The sequence below is a fragment of the Ursus americanus genome, chromosome 11 (assembly GCF_024610735.1).
Source record: "Ursus americanus isolate L20-20 chromosome 11, mUrsAme1.1.p, whole genome shotgun sequence".
NCBI lineage: Eukaryota > Metazoa > Chordata > Mammalia > Carnivora > Ursidae > Ursus > Ursus americanus.
Genome location: NC_142137.1, coordinates 65,864,833 through 65,886,541, shown reverse-complemented (window position 1 = coordinate 65,886,541; position 21,709 = coordinate 65,864,833). Strand labels below are relative to the sequence as shown.

The 21,709-nt window shown below is 40.1% G+C and overlaps 1 protein-coding gene across 12 annotated transcripts in view; it reads right to left on the bottom strand.

Annotated features, from left to right (window-relative positions):
• ARID1B (AT-rich interaction domain 1B) overlaps positions 1-21,709 on the bottom strand; it is a 428,002-nt gene that overhangs the window by 359,997 nt on the left and 46,296 nt on the right. For all 12 annotated transcript variants that reach the window (XM_087865606.1, XM_087865608.1, XM_087865604.1 and 9 more), the window contains exon 2: positions 18,022-18,216. In XM_087865606.1, the coding sequence (XP_087721732.1) occupies positions 18,022-18,216 (195 nt within the window). The remainder of the gene's footprint in view (positions 1-18,021; positions 18,217-21,709) is intronic.

Below are 21,709 nucleotides of genomic sequence, written 5' to 3'. Positions count from 1 at the left end.
CAGCTTTCTATTGGTTCTTAGCTTTCTGTTCTTCCGTATCTAACTGTGACATATGAACAGAAAGTCAAGGATCACAAGACATTTCAAGAAAGTGTCCAGCAGGAAAGACAGTGAAGAGTAAGGACTCAAAGGAAACACAGACAAGGAAACTACAGAGCAAATCTTAAAAAACAACTATCCTAAAATGATCTTCAGTGAGATAAACTATTATATCCATGAAATAAGAATAAGATGGTATAAAAAAAGAAAATTTAGTGAACAAAAACAAGTTCACAGAAAGTGAAACTAAGAAAACAGAAATAAATAATTCACCAGAACAGCTGGAAAACAAATTAAGACTATCTACCAGGAATTGGAAAAAGACAAAGAAATGAAAAAGGGACAGAGGAAATGGCTTAAAAAACAAAGGGTTAATCTAGGACTTCTACCATCCAACTAGTAAGATTTCCAAATACTAAGAACACAGAAAATCAAGATGAGGAAATTATCCAAAAAATGGTATTCCTCCCCTCCGAAAAATTTCTAGAATTGAGTTTCATACTGGGTAGGTCCAGCAAAATGAACAAGAAAAAAAAACCAACTCCAGAGCTCATCAATATTTTAGAAATCAGAGAAATAAAAAGCTTCTAAAGTCACCAAGCAGGAAAAAAATAGATGACATAAAAGATGATTTACTTGACTTCTTAACAGAAATACTGGTAGCCTAGAAGGCAACAGAACAGTAACTTCTGAGGGAAAATTATTTCCAATCTAGAATTCTATACTCCGCCAAACAACCAATCAAGTGTGATGGTAGAAAAGGCATCTTTCTGATATCCAGAAGAATCACCTCTCCCTTCCTAAAAAGCTACTGGAGGATGTGTCCCTCCCACCAAAAAAAAAAAAAAAAAAAAAAAAAAAAGCAAAGAACAAAAAACAAAAACAAAAACAAAAACCATAAAGACAGAAGACATCGATTTAGAAAATTGAGTTTGAGGCCAAAGTAATTCCAAGAATGGCTCAAGGAAGTTTTACTACATGTATGCAGCAAATCACGATGGTAATAATGTACAGAATAGAGAACAAGTCAGAGGGACTCCAGTTATGACCAGGGACTCAACTACTACTGCCAAGCCATAGAAATTTGGAAACAAGCAACACATTTCATTCCAGATCAAAATCTGCTATGGTCGGTCTGACTGCAAGAATTTAAGTCATCTGACTGCATCCTAGCTACAAGGGAGGTTATGGATTTGAGTTCCGAATTCTAAACTGTGGAGACAGACCTTGTACATGTAGACATTTCACCAAACATAGAAAGGCTATTCAAAAGGTGAGCATCCATGAACATGAAAAACGTTCACTAGATTTCGATTAACTGTTGGGTTCCACCTTATTGAGAACTGTACATTTCTATCAGAGGATAAGGATAAACCGTTGATTTATACATTTTTTTAAAGTAAAACAATAAGGCAATTATCAACTCCAGGATAACCAAAAGTTGCATATGAAGAAAATATATTCATAGTTTATGTCTCAACTATAGACAGTTATATAGTCCTATTAATGTAAATAGTGAATGTTGATTTAACCTTAATAAACAATGACAAAAGAGAGGGAAAATGAATTGTAAGGCGGGGCAGTATAAGAGTTAACTTTTACATCGTGGAATTAAAGGATACAGTCTAAATTTGAAAAATGGAAAAATAGCAACATAATCATGTCATTTAGAAATATGGATTTAAGTACCAGAATAAACCATTAAGAGTTGAACAAGGATGTCTCCAGGGACTGGAAGTCATGGGCAAGGAGTGACGGAATGGGAACTGATATTTTTCACAAGAAGCCTTGTAATACTATTTTTTAAACTGTGTATACACGTTATTGAGGAAACTTTTAAAATAATTTTTCAATGTATGTGTCTTCTCCACTAGACTGTGAGCCTCCCAATGGCAAGTCCTTTATACTGAGTGAGAGACATACTGCAGATCCTCCTTAACATGTGTCATCCATGGCCAAATGTCCAACTAACATTAAATACTTAGTGATATTATTTCTTACAGTACATACTCTTTTTTAAATAGAAAGAGGACAGATCCTTCAGAATAAACAAAAATTCACTAAGAAAAGGCTGTTGGGCTCAGCGGCATTCCCCACCCACAGGTGAACCTGTGGTCCATGCACCAGAACCAAACTAAGCAAATGTAACAGCAATGACAAAAAGGGAAAATTTACTAATGCTGACACTGATGTCCTTTTAATATAATCTTCATAATTCATTTGCTGGATATTCCAACCGTAGTCTGTGGGGGTATTTAAAGTGTGCATATTTGACAAAACAATCAAAACATACGTTCATATTCTGGTTTCCAAATGGCAGGTGAGCCACTAGGGTCACTAGGGTTTGCAATCTTCCTTTCTCATATTAGAATTAGGATAAGGTAATCAACTTAAAACAAGTTATCCCTCACCTCTTTACCTTTAAAAGAAAGCATCTGACTTGATTCATGTGTGGCTCTGGATTTCCAAGTATCTAATTTTTAATAATCATATAATATCAGTCATACATCTTGCCATTAACATAAGAACAATGTAATGAATACAAATAAAAACGCTTCCAAAAATAATGGAAGGGGGAAAAATATGAGGAAGGAAGAGAAAACATTATTCATCACAGTGAATATGGATCTGATCAACAGAAATGAGCAAGCACTCTATTACTGTTTCCTTCTTAATCTGAAAAGATGTGTAGTAAATGTATGCAACTTTGTATAACAAGAAAATATGCCCTAAAATAGGTTATCAGGGCCAACACTGACAAATAAAGCTGGCAATCATCAGAAAAACTGATGAGAGGTGCACTTTTTTTACACTCCTGGTCATAAAAGCAGAAGTCAGAGACTGAAACATAAAAGTCAATTAGTAAGCTCAGCTAAGGGGAAAAATAAACAATGTTTAAGTTTTTATTCAAAATTTAGCTTCTTTATCTATTTCCTTATCATCATTCACCCTAGTTAAACCACTGGAATAAAAGTTCACAGTATTGATTGTCTCAATATTACTCTGGCGTTCTGGCAGGTTCCTATTTCTACAAGAAGAATTCATGAGCACTGTAGACTGTAAGAGCTAATACTCATTCTGCAGGTATAAACTTAACTACCAAAGAGGTGTTGTAATTATATGATGCAGGTACAGTCTTGCATAATCTCTGAGGTAAAAGAAAATAATGCTAATAGAATCATAGGCCATTTTTAAAAGATCTACTTACTAAAACAATGTTTTTAGACATGTCACATTTCTGCCCCCTCTTGATACATGAATAGATTAGTAATTTTCTCCATTCTGCAACCCTAAGTATGGAGAGACAGTTTCTCCTCTTAAAAAAAAAAAAAAAAAAAAAAAACCAAGATTCAGCCAGTCTTCAAACAGGAACCCTGTTGCTTTCTGAACTGATCCATCAAAGCACTAATATGGGCAAAGATGAAAGGAAAATTTGAAGGCACAAGAAGAAAAAAAGAAGTTAGATTCCATGCTTGTGCAAATTTAAAATGTGAAAAATTCTGTAAAATTCATAAAGACCCCTTTAAGCCCTATTTGAACTGAAAAGCACCACCCTCACTTTCCTCTCCCAAACCCAGCAAACTCCTACTCCAAAATCCAGGCCTTATATCACCCACTGCATGCAGCTTTCGTTGTTCCCAGCGCGTATTCTCCAAATCTTACTATAGCACTCAGCATACTGTCTTCTAAAGACCTACGTCCATGTCTTTCCATGAGTGTATTCTGAGTTCCTCTACAGTTACCAATACACGTCTCATGACAATTAAGTGAACAAACCACTGAAGACCTTAATAATACTCTCTTAATTCAGTGAAACAAAAATAATAGCAAATCAAATGGATGCATGAGATAATGATATTTATCTGAACCCAAAAGATCAATTTTCAAAATTCATTAGGGACCTGGTATAATGTGAACCAGTCTGTATCCACACATATAATCTAACACTCTCCCTGTTCCTATCCCCACCCAGGAAAATGTCCCTCCATGTTGCCATAGCACCAGGTAAACATCGATATCTGAACTCACTACACACTGCTCAACTTTTTTCTTTGCAGAGCACTCAGGGAGCAAAGACCTGGTTATCATCATCTTTACATTCCCCAGTGCAAGTACAGTACAGAACACAGTACACATTCAATAAACGTGTGCTCGGTTAAACTGGAAGTGAGTAAACTCCACTTACAGCATGAACGGTTTTTCTTTGACATGAATCACTTTGTTAATTCAAATAATTTCATTTTAAAGAAAACTTTCAATTTACTACCATAAATAGAAAGCCAGTATTGCCTGCCACAAATAGAAGGTAATCACAAAATATAAAATATGATGACAACAGAGTATGATTACATTCTAACTAGATGCTGACACCTGTCCAACGCTCTTAGACTGAGGCCTGTTCTTTATAAAATGAAAAGACGGGAAGAGGGGCTATGAAGTGTTTGAATGGTATTAGAGCAGACTTCTACTCATAAGAAGGACAAAATGCATAGAAAATAACTTTCTTACTCTATGATTCAGTGCTATGTAATGCTGTGTCTACATGCCACCCTAAACAATCTTGCCCAATGTCAGCAGAACGTGTGGCACACACTGAGAAGCACTGGGCTGCATGGTCTTTGAGGCTGCACGATGACCCCAGGCAAGCTACCCACCCACTTGGTCTCCCTACTGGCAAAGGAGCATAACCTACGTAATAGTTTTGGTAAGAATTATATGAGGTGATAGATGCAAAGGGTTTAGTAAGATGTCCTGGCCCTTAGGACAGTCTCGGTAAACACCAGACCAATGTTACAATCCTATGATTCTAATGTAAAATGGTACAGCCACAAAGGCTGGGCAAGTTCCATAAAGAGTTAAGCTAGGGTCACCACACAGCCTAGCAATTCTACTCCCAGGTATACACCCAAAAGCAGTTAAAACCATATTCAAATACAGACTTACACACAAACGTTGATAATAGCACTATTCACAGTAGCTAACAAGTGGAAAGCCACATGTCCATCAACAGATGAACGAGAAAACAGAAGATGCTGTATCCACACAATAGAATAATGTACAGCCATAAAAAGGAATGAAGCACTGACATGTGCCACCACAGGGCTGAACTCAGAAAACATTTTGTCAAGTGAAAGAAGCCAGACAAAAGGTCACATATTATATGATTCCATTCATAGGAAATATCCAGAATAGGTAAATCCACAGAAAAGCAGACTAGTGGTGGCCAGGGTTGGGGGAGAGGAGGAATCAGGAAGTGACTCTTTAAGAGGGACCAGGAGGTCATCTGGGATGAAGGAGATGTTTCGGAACTAGATAAAGATGGTGGTTGCACAGTACTGTGAATTGTACTAAATGTCACTGAACTGTACACCTTAAAATGGTTAACTCTCGCGCTCCTGGGGGGCTCAGTCGGTGAAGTGTCTGCCTTCGGCTTAGGTCACGATCCCAGGGTCCTGGGATCGAGCCCCGCGTCAGGCTCCCTGCTTAGCGGGGAGCCTGCTTCTCCTTCTCCTTCCACTGCTCCCCCTGCTTGTGCTCTCTCACTCTCTCTGTCGAATAAATAAATCTTTCAAAAAATAATAATAAAATGGTTAACTTTCACCTCAATAAAAAAAACTCCTGACTCTAAGTGTGACAGGCCTCCTAGGTAACATTCCATTTTCAACCTGTAAGGTCACAAAGCTAATGAAACTAATATTCAATGTCAAAATTAGGCTAACCTTAACTATAATCAGTCTTACTATGCAAAAATCCAAATGAATTCTTGTCTCAGTGATGAAAAGCATTCCAGTTTTACCAGAACCATAAAATTAATGCTGGTGTGGGCCCAGAGTTACAGTGCCCAGGATCCGAAGTTCTCGCTGCACCATCGGGTGAACACGTGAATCTGAACCACCAACGTCAGATGACCAGTTTCCTCATCTATAAACTGAGGATTCTAACACCTGCCCCAGGAGGCCATCGTGAGGACTGTGCTAATCCAAGTAAAGCAAGTAAAACAGAGCCTGGCAGAGTAAGTCCTTAATAAATATTAGCTCTTATTATTATTCAGAAAGTGGAGAGAAACAGAAGCTCGGCTGGGGTTACGTGAGAGCACCCAAGTAGAAGGACCTAGTGTGACACCTGGCACGGTGACAGCTGTTATTATGAGCATTTGCGACAACCTCTCGGAGTTCACAAATAAGAAACCAGGCCCAGGAGGACAGTGACGCTCACGATGCGGAGGAACAGGTAACAGATCACAGCGATACTGAGGCCCTAAATCCTTGTACTTCCTTAAAAGTGAATTCTTTACCTATCATATACCCTCAACTGAAATAAAGCACACAGGGATCACTTTGTAAAACTCGGTCTAAATTGCATTTCTATCCACCTAGGTGTAACTTTCATTCTGGGTGTGGCCATGACCTCTGCTTCTGGAAACAAGCAACAGCACAGTGTAGGCAAAAGGTACCCATTCCAAATCTCGGTCTGACGCACCTCCTCCTCTAAAAGCTCAGCTTCACAGAAGTGCTCTGACTCTGTGAACACGGGAAACAGTGTCTGCTAAGAACAGTGGGGTCAACGTACCAGTCTGACTTATGGAGAACTGCAACATCACATTTAAGGTTTTTTTCCTCCACAAATCACCGGCTTTTATACAATTCCTGTATAAGCTTGGATGTAAACTAGTACCGAGGGCTTTAAGCCCCTTTCATGGCCGCCATACTCCCACCATGCATAGCACAGCTCTGCCTCCAATGTGAAGGAATTCTCTTCCTCCAGCAATAATAAATCCCTACTGGAAAAATGTCTGTTTCCCATAAATGGCATCCGAACTCACTAGGGGCTTTTCCTCCATAAGCACTGTCAAATGACCAGTGTTAGGACAAAGATCTGAGCCTGGATCACATGCCAAATCCGGGTCAGCTATGACCTAGAAATCTTTGCTCGTCTCCTCCTACTACTATTATACTCAATACAAGAGAATTCAGAGGCACATTACCGGCCATGACATGAAGTAGCAGCTGTCTCCAATTTACTCAGTGGGGTCAGTATCAGAGAGAGGACCGGGCCCCTAGCACTGCCACACGGAAATAAGCAACCACGAGAACCAACACGCTGAAACGACCTCTCAGGTACCAGAAACTCCTCAGGAATCTAACAGCAGGGTTACAGGGACAGCCCAGCGGCTGTCAGTGGGCTTCCTACCAGATCGGCAAGGAGCTGGGCACTCGAGTTCGGCCGGAAAGAGTGTGCCTCTCAGCCAAGCACAGGTGGCAGACAGAACTCGAACACCCTCAGACCTTTCAGCACCAGGCTCCACAGACTACCCCGGCCAGAGTCTCCAATTCTGCAAGTTCTTTCCTTCGTTGGTCGGGAAATGTTTGTGAAGTGCGTACTGTTCTAGATGAGGGCCCACAGCAGGACAAAACCAAGTCCCTGCTGTCTACAGCTTATGTCCGAATAGGAACAACAGCAAACCAACAAACGCATGTCAGCGGTTAAGTGCTATGGAGGAAACAGAACAGGGCAAGGGGCGGGAGGGGTGTGCAATTTCACTCAAGTCAGTCTGAGCTCGTCAAATAAACATTTGAACAGAAACCTGAAAAAATTAAGAGGGCAAGCACAACAAAGTCCTGGCCAAGAGCCTTCAGGCAGAAGGAAGGGCTGGGCACAGGCACAGGCATGAGGATGAAGGGGAACATCAGGGATTCTGAGGAAAGTGAGGGGTTGCAGGAGTAGTGCCATGGTTTGACTCACACCATCTCCGAGGACCATTCTGGTTGCTCTGCTGAAAACCGAATGTAGGGCAGCAGAGGTCAGGAGTCCACTACGGTGATCCAAGTGGGAGATGGTGTGTGGGGCTTTCGCCCAGGGTGGCAGCCACTGAGGTGGTGAGAAGTATGCCATTTCTGATACATTCTGAAGGAAGAAGCGATGGGATTCTCTAAAGGACTGAGAGCTTGAGAAAAAGAGGACTGTGAGGCCCAGGCCTGGGCAAGCAGGATGGAGCCCCATCGACTGAACCAGGAAGACTGTCTGAGGAGGGATACTTTTACGCAAGAGAAACTCTGGGACTGTCAGGAGTAATTCTGTGTTCTCTAAAGACTTAGTATCCAAAAACCTCTGCCTCCCACAACTGAGAACTCCGAACTCGAATCCACAGCCTCCCTTGCAGCTAGGATGAAGTTAGGTGGCTCAAATCCTTTCCGTTAGACCAACCATAGCTGACCTCGATTTGGAAGTAAGCACACTGCATGCTGCTTACTGCCAATTTCTGTGGCTTTGGGCAGCAGTGGCTGAGTCCCCAGTGGGCACTGGAATCCTTCCGGGACCGTCTGCCTCATTCTCCATTCACTCTCGTGACCTCATGCATACATGTGGTAAGGCAGCTTTTGACTATCATTCTAGGAATTACTCCAAGTGTGCGGCGAGACACCTGATGTCATGAAGACTTAGGGCCAATGAGGTCACCAGGTTATCACTCCTTTTAGCTTTATTTCTGAAACCAACAAGGAAGAAGAATAGGAAAGAACTCAGTCAGAGACACCAATGGAGAAGGTGTCTCCCTTGCAGCCCAGTGGACTTAAAAGGAATTCTGATCTCTTTTCTTCTCCCAGGTATCAAAATTTGGCCAACTACTGGGGAATAAGATCCTCTCATCTCTAAGACCTCTGACAAAGGGCACAGGACTTACAAGCAGGAAGAACAGAAGAAAAGTCTTACTTTTCTAGGAAAGCCCAAAACACTGAGGAAAACGTCCAAGGATGTAAAATGCTTAAAATATCTAGATTACTGGAATATCAGAAAATCTCATGAATTTAAAGGTAATATACTAATTAAATGAAAGGAAGTCTCCTTTTGGTTGCCCCTCTTAAAGAAGTATTCTGAGGTCGAACAGCCCATAGGCCAACAATTATTCTGACACTTCCCTTTTCCCCAGCTGTCTCTGCAAGCAATGATAACAATGATATTGATTATGAAGGGACACATAATCCTTATAGGACGTACTGGGAAACCGTCCCTGTTTGGCTGTCTTTTCTGGGGTGCATCTCAGCTAGAAGTTCCCCTCCCATCAGACATTTCTCCCTAGCCCTCCTTGGGGCCAGCTACAACTATCCAGGTGCAGCTAGTTTTTCTCAGTCTCAGGTCCACTAAGTGAAATTTAATTATCTCTGCAACGATCCCTTTGCATTTTAATTCAATGCTTTCAGGTTTTGCTATTTATATTAGTCTTACCCTTTGTTTCTGAATGTTGGATGTTTTATAGAAATTGACCTGGATCCTTGCCTTTGACTAACCCTGAAGAGCCAATTCTACTGGTTTATTTGGTAGTTATTAAAAAAGAAAGTATGTTCTTAATGATTCAATACCAACAGAGAGAGACTAGTTTGGTTACTTCGGAATACAGTCTGTTTTCTCGATTAAACATACTTCTTCGCAGGAAATAGGAAGCTGGGTAACTCCTGCTGTCCTAGACAGTTACTAAGTTTTGGTTTGGGGCTAAGTTAGGAGGCAAGGGATGTTTGCTTTATATATACACTCTAACCACACTCAGGTCTCAGCTCCAGAATTTCCAGGAAATTTCTAACACCTGATCCTACACGGGGCGTTCCTCCTGAGGCTGAGGAAGCCGGGCTGAGCAAGCCAGCGAGGCGTCCACACAGCCACTCTTCGAGAAGCAAGGCTGCCGCTTTTTTCCTGTTTGTTGCCTTGTGTTTTCCTTCTTCCCTTCATGCTCTCACCCATCTTCTGTCTCTTCCCCTTCTCTGCTAAAGTGTTTTATTCTAATTTCATTCACAACTGCAGATTAATTTTTAATGTTATTTTCCTAAATGAACAGTAAAAATGGCCTTCATAAATTTGGTGCATACAAAAATAAACTGTCATAAAGAACTTTTGACCATAAAGAATTTCACTTTTGGCTGTTAACATGAAAGAAAAAACTTACTTTGCCTTTTATTTTTTTTAAGATTTTTATTTATTTATTTGAGGGAAAGGGAGCACAAGCACACACGAGTAGGGGAAAGGGGCAGAAGGAAAGGGAGAGAGAAGCAGACTCTCCACTGAGCAGGGAGCCCAATGTGGGGCTCCATCCCAGGACCCTGAAATCATGATCTGAGCCGAAGGCAGACGCTTAAGTGACCGAGCTACCAAGGTGGCCAGAAAAAACCTGTTTTAAGAGACAAAAATACAGCCACCAAATCCCTCTTCATGGGGGTTAAAAAGGAGTGAAAGTAATATAGCACAGAACATAAGTCTTAGAAGTCCTTGTTTCTGTTCAGAATTCATTGCACATAGTTTATCCTAATGTTGTACAGTATATACTAATTTTCAGAACTACTTAGAAAGTAATAATGTATTAAATGAGTAAGTAATTACTGGGTCTCTCTTTGTTTCCTTTTATGACTCCAAATAAAGTTAGCATCTCAACCCTATGATTTTCTACATATTAAAAAGGACAGATAACATTCTACATACCTAGCACACAATAGGTATTCAGAAGAAAGAAGTTGTCTGAGTAAACTTTCACTTTAAAAATAATAAAACTAGGGGTGCATGGGTGGCTCAGTCGACTGAGTGTCTGCCTTCAGCTCAGGTCATGATCCTAGGGTCCTGGGATCGAGCCTGCAACTCTCTCCCTCTGCCCCTACTTCATGCTCTCTCTCTCTCAAATAAAAATAAAATCTTTTAAAATAAAAAGTAAATTAAAAGTAAATAACTAATCACACTGACTGCAACAATTTGCTCATCTTTGAGGAAAAAACAGCTCTTTCCCCTCTGGAAAAAATTTTAAAGAATGTGGGTTAATAGTTATATTAATACAATCCATCAAGCATCAACCCATAAATTTCAGAAGATGGTATCTGAAGTCACAAGACTCTAAGTTTTAAAACTAAATGAAATAAACTAAATGAAATTTAAAAAATGAAAAAACACTATTATTTTAAAAGGAATATCCAAGCTGGGAGATCTTGCGGTCCAAGTCCCAACATCGCACACAGATTACAAGCATTTATCAGCGAGGGCTGCACTGTCCCAACTCCGGATTCTGGGCACATTTCATCCCTTCGGGGCAGCGGTAAGCTCCTGACTCACTGGGCAGGGCCCGAGAACAAGTGCCCCCAAAGGATGGCAACGCTGCTGGCTCAAAACCTGCTCTGGGGTCCTTACTTCCTGGTCTATCTCTGACACCTGGCTGGCGCTGGCTGCACGGGGCCGTCACCTGTGGCACTCAGACGTCCTTGACATAAGCATTCAAACCTGGAGTGTTTAAAGCACCCGAAGAGACACTACATTCAGTGAACTTAAGAACTACTGGCCTAAAAGACTCCACTTAGTCACTGTAACTGTCCATTTATCTTCCGGGATTTTTGTTGTTGTTTAGCGATTTCTGCAGCTGGTTATTTCAGGGAGCACTGAAGTAATGTGGGTGGTTGATTTCACTGGTATCACCCATTAGCTTTATTTGAATTGTTTAAATTTTAACATAAATATCACATTTTATGTTTCTTTACTTGTAAAAGCAAATAAACCAAATTTATTTAAAATATACTCAAGCAATTCTAATACTCCCTAAAACATATGCTTAAGATTCACATCTCAAAAGCAAAAACACAACAGAAAAGCTTAAGAGATACTCTAGTTGAAAGTCCATGAATGTAAAATACATAGAATTCATATGTGAGTGACAAAATAGTATCAGCTACAAGCAGAGGACAGGCGCTGTGTATCACATACCGTCTTTAGAATATCTAGAACAATGTCAATGTTCAGATAAAAAACCAAATGTATCAACATGAACTTTCTAATGTAAAAGCAGCTATCCAAACTACAAGAGAAATCATCTCACATTTTCTCATTAAACGTTCAGGGATGAAACCTGGTCTTTGCTCATTTTTTAGGAAAAAGGCTAACGATTTAAAAATTTCTATTTAACTTGAAACGTGATCTCTTCGAATCCTCCTCTGCTAAGAATGTCACACTGAATGCTTCAAGATATGCTTAAATTCAGCTACAACATAAAAAGTAAATAAAACCAGTTAAGTATTCCAGAAATTTACATTTTAAGGAGCAAATAAAAATTATCATATCTACAAATCTTTTCAAAAATATTCTCTTGGTACAAAACTCCATCTACAGGGAACTTTGGCACCAAAGCTAGTAGCATCTGCTATCTACTTGGAAACAGAAATACGAGGTGTAAATGTATTTTGTTGGTAAACCTTAAATACCTTCATGTTCGCTGATGAAGAACAACTGAGGAAATCAAGACAAAATGTGGCCAACAAAAGGCCATTATTTATACAAATCGGCAATCCGCTGAAAGGACTCCAAACATTTCAGGTGTACAAGCAAAGCAGCTTGGCTCCGAGTCTCTTAGTACAGAACATGCCTATGTAAAAATGCCACAAATAACACAGTGAAAGGACTCTCTGGGCATTCATTATTCTACTGCCCAAAATGTTTACCTTCATTTTATTCATGTATTTGTTTGTTTATATACCTACGTATATCTATACACACATAAAAGACATGCTTAATATATTTCATATGCATATACAGATACATTTTGTTACACGAAGATACCACTGTCACACAAATGTTCTCTTCTATATAAGCGTGTGCAAGCGTGTGGGTGGGTATGTCTTTGGGTGAACATAAACTATCAAAAAATTAAAACAAACACTAGGCACCCATCCTTCTCCATTACGTTAAGTCAAGCCTTCCTTTCTCATCCTACCACACCCCATTATGCTCCTTAAAAAACGGAAGGTCTAAGGTCTTTTTAGGCAAAACCAAAATTAAGCCCTGATTATTAGATTCACATTTAGGATTCAGAGACTGAGTCCAAACAAACATTTCATGTCCAAAACCTCTTTAACCAATCCTCCCCTCCCCATTCACCGTGACTTTTCAGAGACATTGTTCAAACTGTATCAAGACATAATTTTAACTGTATTTTTAAAAGTAAACATTTTTTTAGCAGAAGAGACTGACAATATAAAGTAACACAGGTGGGAATCCTAGAACTTGCTTGGCCGCCTCAGTAACCCCAAAGAAAACATTTATTTTAGCCAAACAATTGTAATGTTTGTCTCCTTTTAGAAACATCTGCTGCCAAAATAAACATTTGCATTGGAAGAAGTGTTTTGGCTGTTAAGATGGTACCAAATAAAATGCTTATGTTCTGAAATAAATATTTTACTCAAAAAACACACAGCAAAATAGACGTATCCAAAGGGTGTAGAAGATAAACTAAAGACACAAATGAGAATACCTATTGATTTCTAAAGTCTTTTTTTGAAAAGAACCTCAACTTTAATTAGGTTTTTATTTTAAGTGGTAAGTTCAGATGGATCACCTTAACAAAAATAACTAATTTCTATTTAATTTTGCCAGAATATCTTTCAAAATAATGATTATATTCTTATTATTATATCACGCTCTTACTGTTGTAAAGGTCTTTGCAATACAGATGTTTTTAAAACTAAAAAAGTTGTGTTTTTCCATTATAAAAACACTCATAAACTTAAGTCTCTCACTTTGCTCTCTTTCCCTTTCCCTGGCTTTATAATGCCAAGAGGCATTAGATTATATAAACTCTGCAGCAAGGTAAGGATAGTTAAAATATCAACCCACTAACCCTTGATAACTCGGGAAAAATCTCACACTACATGCAGTAATTGAAATGTGCTTGACACAAATAAATAGACCTCCGCTTCTGTAGCCTATTTCCCCTGGGTGCTATTTCTTTTATATGAAAATCTTTTTTAAAGCAACTCGGCACAGGCCTGTGTATACATTTATGATCACAAAGGACAAGAGAAGTAAAACAAAACATTTGCTCACCCACATCCCTGATCCAGCAAAGGGTACTTTAGTATCTATGTTTTTTAAAAATCTGAAAAACTCAGAGTCAGATTCAAGTAACCCTAACGATTATACTTCCTCTGTGTAGCTCTGTATTAGATGAAATCAACCAGTATACTTTTCTGTTAACCATCTCCAGGTTTGAATTCCAGGAGCCTAGAGGCAGAACATTCTCCACAGAGGCATAGAAAATTCATTTCCCCTCTCGGCTCAATAAAAACTCAAGTAGACTAGTTTTTAGAGCACTGTGCAAAACTAATCTGTTTAGCCATGTATTTTGCCTGATGATGTGGGAGAATCAGCACCGGAAAGACCACAAATCTAGTTCCAGTTAATAAATACCAAAATGATGTACTATTATCATGTCATGCCCAAAGACCTAGTAGTGAGTATATTTCAAAAATAAAATTATCGCCACACAAATCAAGAATCGCCAGGTTAACAGTAAAAGCAAGCACTCAGTGGCCAGTTCATCCTGACTCTCAGAAACAAAAAGCAAGCAGTGATACTACCCATGTTAAATTTCATAAAAGCATGGCAGTTCTTTCTACCAGAATACTCATTTAAAATTCCTATCACAGGAGTGGAATGCTAGCCAGGAATCAAACTGTGACCCCTGAGCCAAAGACAACTTACCACTCAGCTGGTAAGTGGGCAACTCAATTTACAAACTTGAATTCCTGCATTTTAATCCTTCGCAGAAATATATGAGCAATATTAAATGAACTGGATTCAGCTCATTAGAGGTTCACAAACCAAACACAGAAAGCTTTGGAGGCTATCCAAAGCAAAGTCATGCCTAGGTGATGATGTCCACTCAATAAAAACTCAATGTCATCATTATCTTTCAAGTTTTTCCCTGAGAAACATTAGCAGCATGATTACAAAAATGCTTAGCCAATTACATTAATACTAGGAGAAAACAGATAGGACCAGCAGCCAATCACCGTGCCAGGACCTTGTCTGTAGACAAATTCATAATTACCCAAAATTTACAAACAAAGCAACTCACTGAGAATTCCTCACCAAAGAGCACAGGCTAAACCTAACAAAGTAAATGTGCTCTAATAACCTTTACCCAAAACCTTCTTAACTTTTTTTTTTTCCCATTTCAAGGTTATTAATTAGCCTACACCTAACTGATCACATGAACTTGGTATTATAAAAGTTACGTCCCCTTTAAAATGTTACACACATTCAAAAATGCACTCACAGCTATTTTTACCCTTTTAGTCATCAAAGCAAGATATATTTTAAGACTATATTATAACTAAATGAAAGGGTGAAAAAGCAATATAGATTACTTAGAACCCTCGATTATGATGAACTCAATATGAAAGTTTGACATTTCACAGCCAGGGCATTCAGTTTCTTAGCAGATACACTATTTTCCTTTCATTATCAGAAAGATCTGTCCTTAATTAGAATTAGGCATTTCTTCTGGTTAGCAGTAAAATACCTAATCTAAAATCTTAATTAAAAATTTGCTGAAATACTTGCTGAGTTATCTTCATCAATTTGTCCCTTCAAATAAATCCAAGAGTAGCTGGATTCCAAAACTATGTAAGAGCCACAGGAATTAAAAAACACCAAGAACCTAAGAAAATTAAGGCTATTCTATGTATTTGTGTATGTGCTCTACTTTTACCCTTACACATGTGGGGAAGAAAATAAGAAAAATGTATTCCTGGGTAATCATTCTCTCTTTTTTTTTTTTTAAGATTTTATTTATTTGAGAGACAGTGCGCACAGGCATGAGCTCGCATGAGCGTGGGGAGGGGCAGAGGAAGAGGGGGAGAGAGAATCCTCAAGCAGACTCCGTGTGGAGTGTGGAGCCTGACCTGGGGCTCGAACCCAGGAACTTGAGATCATAACCTGAGCCGAAGTCAGATACTTAACCAACTGAACCACTCAGGTGCCCCTTGGGTAATCATTCTTTACACACTCTTTCCATTTGTTGGATTTCTACTTTGGGATTGCAAACTATGCCAATGTCAAAACCTTATAATATAAGACTTGAACTCATTTAGAGAAAAAGATAAAGGAGCATCTGGTAGCTTGCCATGAACACCGCCTTTGGAAATGACTTTCAAATCTGACATCAGGAAACTACAGTGGAAAGAAAGAAGATGCAGAAAAACAAGGAGTGGTTAGCACCTACTACTTCCCGCTAGTCCTGCTACTTCTTCCCTGATGCCTCTACTCTCCCCCTGTGGCCAGGGTTATCATACAGAACCATCAGCCCCCAAAGGAAATCAGCTACAGAGGAGAATTAGGATTTTGGCAGCTAGCTGCCTGGGCCTTCTTCCCCTCAACCAAGGGCAAATTAGATTAAAACTAGAAGGAAGACAGAATCACATATTACTTTTCAATCATGTACAAATTATTTCCCCCTCACAATTAGTAGCCTCAGCTAAAGATGTTTTACTCCAGGCAGCAAAATATTGCTGGAAGAAAGGAATCATGTTGAAAAGAACTAACAGAGCAATTAAGTGTGCAAGTGACTGAGAGAATTCTGGGCGGCCAATTTAATAAAGAAGAGTAAGAACTATTGACAGTAACAAAGGCTGTTTAAGGAACCATCAGGACTCAAACGCTGAGCCATTTCTATTTTTCCCTACAAAAACCTTAAAATAAAAATATCACCTAAGGAGAGACAAAAGATAAAGAGGAAAAACAATATCCAATCTATAAAAGAAAAGGCTCAGATGCAACTTCGAGAACTCAGCTCTGGAGCACATCAGAGTATCATTCTCCACGTGCACCTTAGCGAGAAGAAAAGTCGGGTCCAATGGCTTTTTTTCCCCACAGATAATTTTTGGTCAAACGTAGGGAAGAATTTCCAGAAAGGAAGTATATGAAACCCGGGGATGGGTTACTGGCAACATTATGGAAGAACCCAGCATCAGCCCAACGCAACCCCAGGGTTAAAGACATGGTGTGGGAATTTATAAATAAGGCTTTCTGGTGTTTCTAGTGACTAAACACCCTTCCGAGTCTGAATCTAATTTAGTCTTTTCCAAATTTCATGCTTCCTCAGGCCAACATAACAAGGATCTACTCTCCAGTATCCAAGAAACCAGGTTTACTACAGCTAGAAGGTAGATGGTCATTTAAGGTAACTCCAACTATTTGATTCTACAGAAAAAGGAGAAAAATACTGGGTCTTTAAAAGGAAGAGGAGTCTTTTTTTTTTTAAGTAAAAACACAAAACCCACCCAAATCTAAGAAAACAGACACATACCAAATCCTCTTGTATGAAATTAATATGTTAAGAAATACATGCAAAATAACTTTTTGGGAGAATAAAAAACTTCTCTCAAAGTTGATGTCATTTTCATGGTTATTTATTCTTTAAATAATTAAAACTTCATCTTTAGAAGTCTATTCACAGTTCACAATCTGCCAGTCTTACATCAGAAATGTTAGAAAGCCAAGTTCACTTCAGGGGTTTAGATCTATATAACTTGGTGCAAATGATGAAACTGCCTATCTTTCAAATACCCCCAATAACATAGTAACACCCCTCTACCAAACAGGTATTTTTGTCTGCTTTTTCCTAAGAAGCTCACTTTTCCTTTTTTTTTTTTTTTTCAGAAGAGAAAGTGCCTGTGCATGCACACGCAGGGGGCGGGGGGACGACAGAGGGACAGGGAGAGAGAATCTTAAGCAGGCTCCGCACTGGGACTCCCAGGCAGGGCTCCACCTCATGACCCTGAGTTCATGACCTGAGCAGAAATCAAGAGTCCAATGCTTAAACCAGCTGAGCCACCAAGGCACACCACCCCCCATCCCCACCCCACTCTTTTTTTAAGCAAGCTCCATGCTCAGCATGGAGCCCAGCTCCAACGGAAGTCACGATCCTGAGATCAAGACCTGAGCCAACATCCAGAGTGGGAGGCTTAACCGACTGAGCCACCCAGGCGCCTCACCACTTTTCCTTCTTTGAAAGAAAAGGAAACTCCATGTGTAGTTACTGGAAGAAACTATGAAAATTAAAAGAAAAAAGAAAATCAGTGAATTGCCCCCTCACTCTCTCAGTACCAATCTTAAGTCCGACAGTAAGCAACAAAGACAAAAAACGTCACCAGTGTGAAGGGGGGTGGGGTTAAAACCAGTACAAACCTGCTGCTGTGGGTACTGCATTCCTCCCATGGCCCCTGGGGTCCGACCCTGGATGCTGATTGGATACCGCTGTGGGCCTGGGGGGCCGTAGGAGCCTCCTGGGTAAGGGCTGCTCTGTTGAGGCTGAGAATGAGGGTTACTGCCCATCCCATACAACTGAGGTCTCTTCATCACCATAGGATCCATTGGGCTGCCCTGGGAAGAAATAAACAAAGACACAGATTAAATCATTATTTATTACAAAGACAGAAATTTTACTACACTAACATATACATTAAAAACACAACTATCCTTACTTTTGACAACATTAAAAACACACAATATATAAAAATATCAAACCATTATGTTGTAACACCAAAAACTAATATGTTGTAAGTCAATTATTTAATTAAAAGAACCCAACAAGCTGGCAAATAAAAACCCAGAAGAACGTTTAGGAAAAAAGCCTAGATGGATACAAGACATTTATTGTTTACTTTAAGGAAGGTTTTAACAATTACGAGGGATCCAGTGTAAACAAGAGAAGAGTTTGCAGAGAGAAAACATTTGCATCTAAAATTCTACTATATAGGAAATGAGCATGATAGCTAATCCACCCAGCTCCTTTTAGCTTACTAGTAATAAAGACAAGTATACTGAGTGGTTAGCAAGGCTTTTTGACTTCAAAGTATTCTTAGAACAACTACTTTAATTTGGACCTGAGTCTGCAATCCTGATCAAACATTAACGCATCTGAGTGCTCATTAGAAAGTGAAAGGGTAGATTTTAGATAATACAGAATGTCTAGGGTAAAAATTTTCAAAGATCACTAGTGCGCATGAATAGGCACCCAGACTATGAGTCACAAGCCACCTTCCCTATGTCAGTAACTTACCAAACATAACCAGTTCAAAACTAGACTCTGAGTTTTATTTTGGGTTCAGTGAGTCAGCCCATGGGCCTCAGGGCCAAGGCCATTCAGGAGAGCCAGAACTAGAGCCTCAGCTGGGACTTTCTTGCCCTGGGTGCTTCAAAGGAGCAAAGCAGTGGTGGGGGAAGTCCCTCCCCACGGGACTACAAAAGCCTGAAGCATTCATCCAACAGATCCTTCCTTCCATCCCTCCTTCCTTCCTTCCAAAACCATATATTGATGCCTGCTGTATGACAGACTCTATGTAATATATCAGAAGGCTTAAAGATTAGCAGAATAAATGAGTGAGAAAGGGCCAGGGTCAAGGTGGGGAGGGACAGGGCATAGAGTACCACCGAGCAGAAGCAGCAGCATAAAGCAGAGGCTCAAGGGAGGTGAGCTGCCTGATGTGAGAAGAAGCAGTTCAGATCCAAATGAAGGAGGAACTTGCAGAGAAGAAGCTGAGGCAGGCAGAAGCCAGTACATGGGTGAGCCCTGCACATCATCTTAAAGGCTGCAGATTGCATCCTGGGGTGAACCACAGGGTGCTTTTAACAGAGAGAGCTACAGTGGGATCCAGCTTTCGGAAAGCCTGCTCTCAAGCGGCTGCCTGGAGCCAGGGCAGGTTGCTGCAGCCCGCAGGTGAGCTGAGGTCCTGAACCCTTAACAGTGGTGGGAGAAAGCAAGCCCAGATTCAAGTAATGGCATGGAAACACAACACAACTTGGAGACTGAGAGAATGATGGAAGAAGACCGGGGGGTCAATGGTGGCTGAACAGATGGTAAGACACCAAATGAAACAGAATACGCAGAGGTAGAAGCAGCCTGACCCTCTCCCCCATGTGCCAGAGGGAGCCTTCAGTGTTCTACATAGGAAATCTGAGGTCCCTGCAGGAAATCCAGCTGAAAACATCCAGAAGGAAGGGACCCAATATGTTTGTAGTTTGGAGAGTAAGGCCCAACACAGAATGATAAACAGGGGAAAGTCAGCACATAGAGGATACATGCTCCTGGAAAGGAGTGATTCTCCTGTTTTACGCACTACTGTATCTCCAGCGCATAAGTCAAATAGTACACCTGGCATATAATAAAATGTTCAACAAATACTGGATGATTTAATCAACAGGAAGCATATAAAAACTCAAGAACTTTATCCAGGAAGAATATATGAAAAAAGAACAATGGGTAGGGGACAAAATTGTAGAAAATATCACCATTTTAGGGAGAAGGGAAAGGAGGAGCTCACAAAGAAGCCAAAAGAATGGTCAGAAAAATAGAGATTCTAGGGAGTATGGTATCATGGAAAAGAAGGGAGTCATGCATGGCAACAAATTAGGCACACCAAATGCAAGCCAGGTGTCCAACAGGTGAGGGCTAAAAGCTTTTCTATACTCGATGACCAGAAGGTAATTGCTGGGTTTGGCAAGGAAAGCCTCATCACAGAGGGGAGAGCAGTAGTTAGAAGGTAAGGAACAAAGGCATGGATGGGAGGTGAGAGGTGAGCCAGGAGCACAGACCCAAAACCCAAGCTGGGGAAGCTACAAGAACTGGCCGTCTTTCCTCCCACTGACACCCCAGCCCACGGCTGCATGCGGTCTTTGCCCTCCTTCCTTCATGTCTTGTGTGTGCAGTGTGCCAGGCACTGGAGAAAAATGAACAGCCTGTCCTGGAGAAATGTGCAATTCACTGAAGGAGACAGGCTGAACAAAGATTAGAATGCGTACAGTAGACATTCTAACTGGACACACAAGTCACCATGAGGAGGGCACATCTCAATGGGTCTGTGATGGGCTTTAACAAAGCCCTCCCACAGAGAAACTCAGCTCTGGGGGATTCATAGGAATTTGCCAGGAACTGATCTCACCTGAATGAAAATATGTGTAGGCCAAACAGCTCTGCTCGAAATTCACAATTTCATGGAATTCTAGATGTGTTACTCTCACCAAAGGAAATTTTGCACTCACGACGACGATACACTGATGTTACACAGCCTGCGCTAACCTCACAATTCAACACACAAACATATATGTTGATAGAGCGTCATAAAACGAAGATCGGGTATCAAGAATTAAGTTTTCCCAGGACGATTTAAATGAGAACATATGCCTTACAAAAGCAAAATGTAATTATTTTCCGCACTTTCTTTCAAAAGATAAAATAAAACTTTCTACAGAAGTGTGAAAAATCGAGGCGTTGCTGGTGACCTCAGAGTCCTCAGAGTGAATGAATGGCCAACAGAGAGGCTGAGAAAATCAGATTTCAAGCTACACTTCGAACACGGAGTCCTGAGGCAGCCCTATCTTCACATTCAATCTGGAGTAGCCAGGACATAGGAAAGGTCTACTTATTTCACCTTAAATAGTGTACCACCAAAACTGGCTGAATTAAGGCAGAAATTTAAAATGGGAAAATGATTAGAACGTCTATATTTTAATGCTACAGATAACAGTGCAGCAAATTCATCTTACCGGTGACTAAAACAGTTTTGTAATATCTGTCTCATCACTGCCATAACCTCTCACAGTCCTACTTAAAATTCAGTTAATTTGCACCCATGTCAAAAATGTTAGCTTAACCCTGAGAGTTCTGAAAAACCAAAAACATGAAATACACAAATTATCTGTACCTCTCGAAATGCATCTAATACCTTTCAGTGAGACTTCAGATTTGAAACCAGATACTTAAACAGTGCAAGTTATTTAATTTTAACCTTCTCTCTTTATGGCCTTGTGTTAAATCCTCACCCACACCCCATATTCATGCTGCTGTGTGTGCTCTTGCTATTTTTAACATTAAATA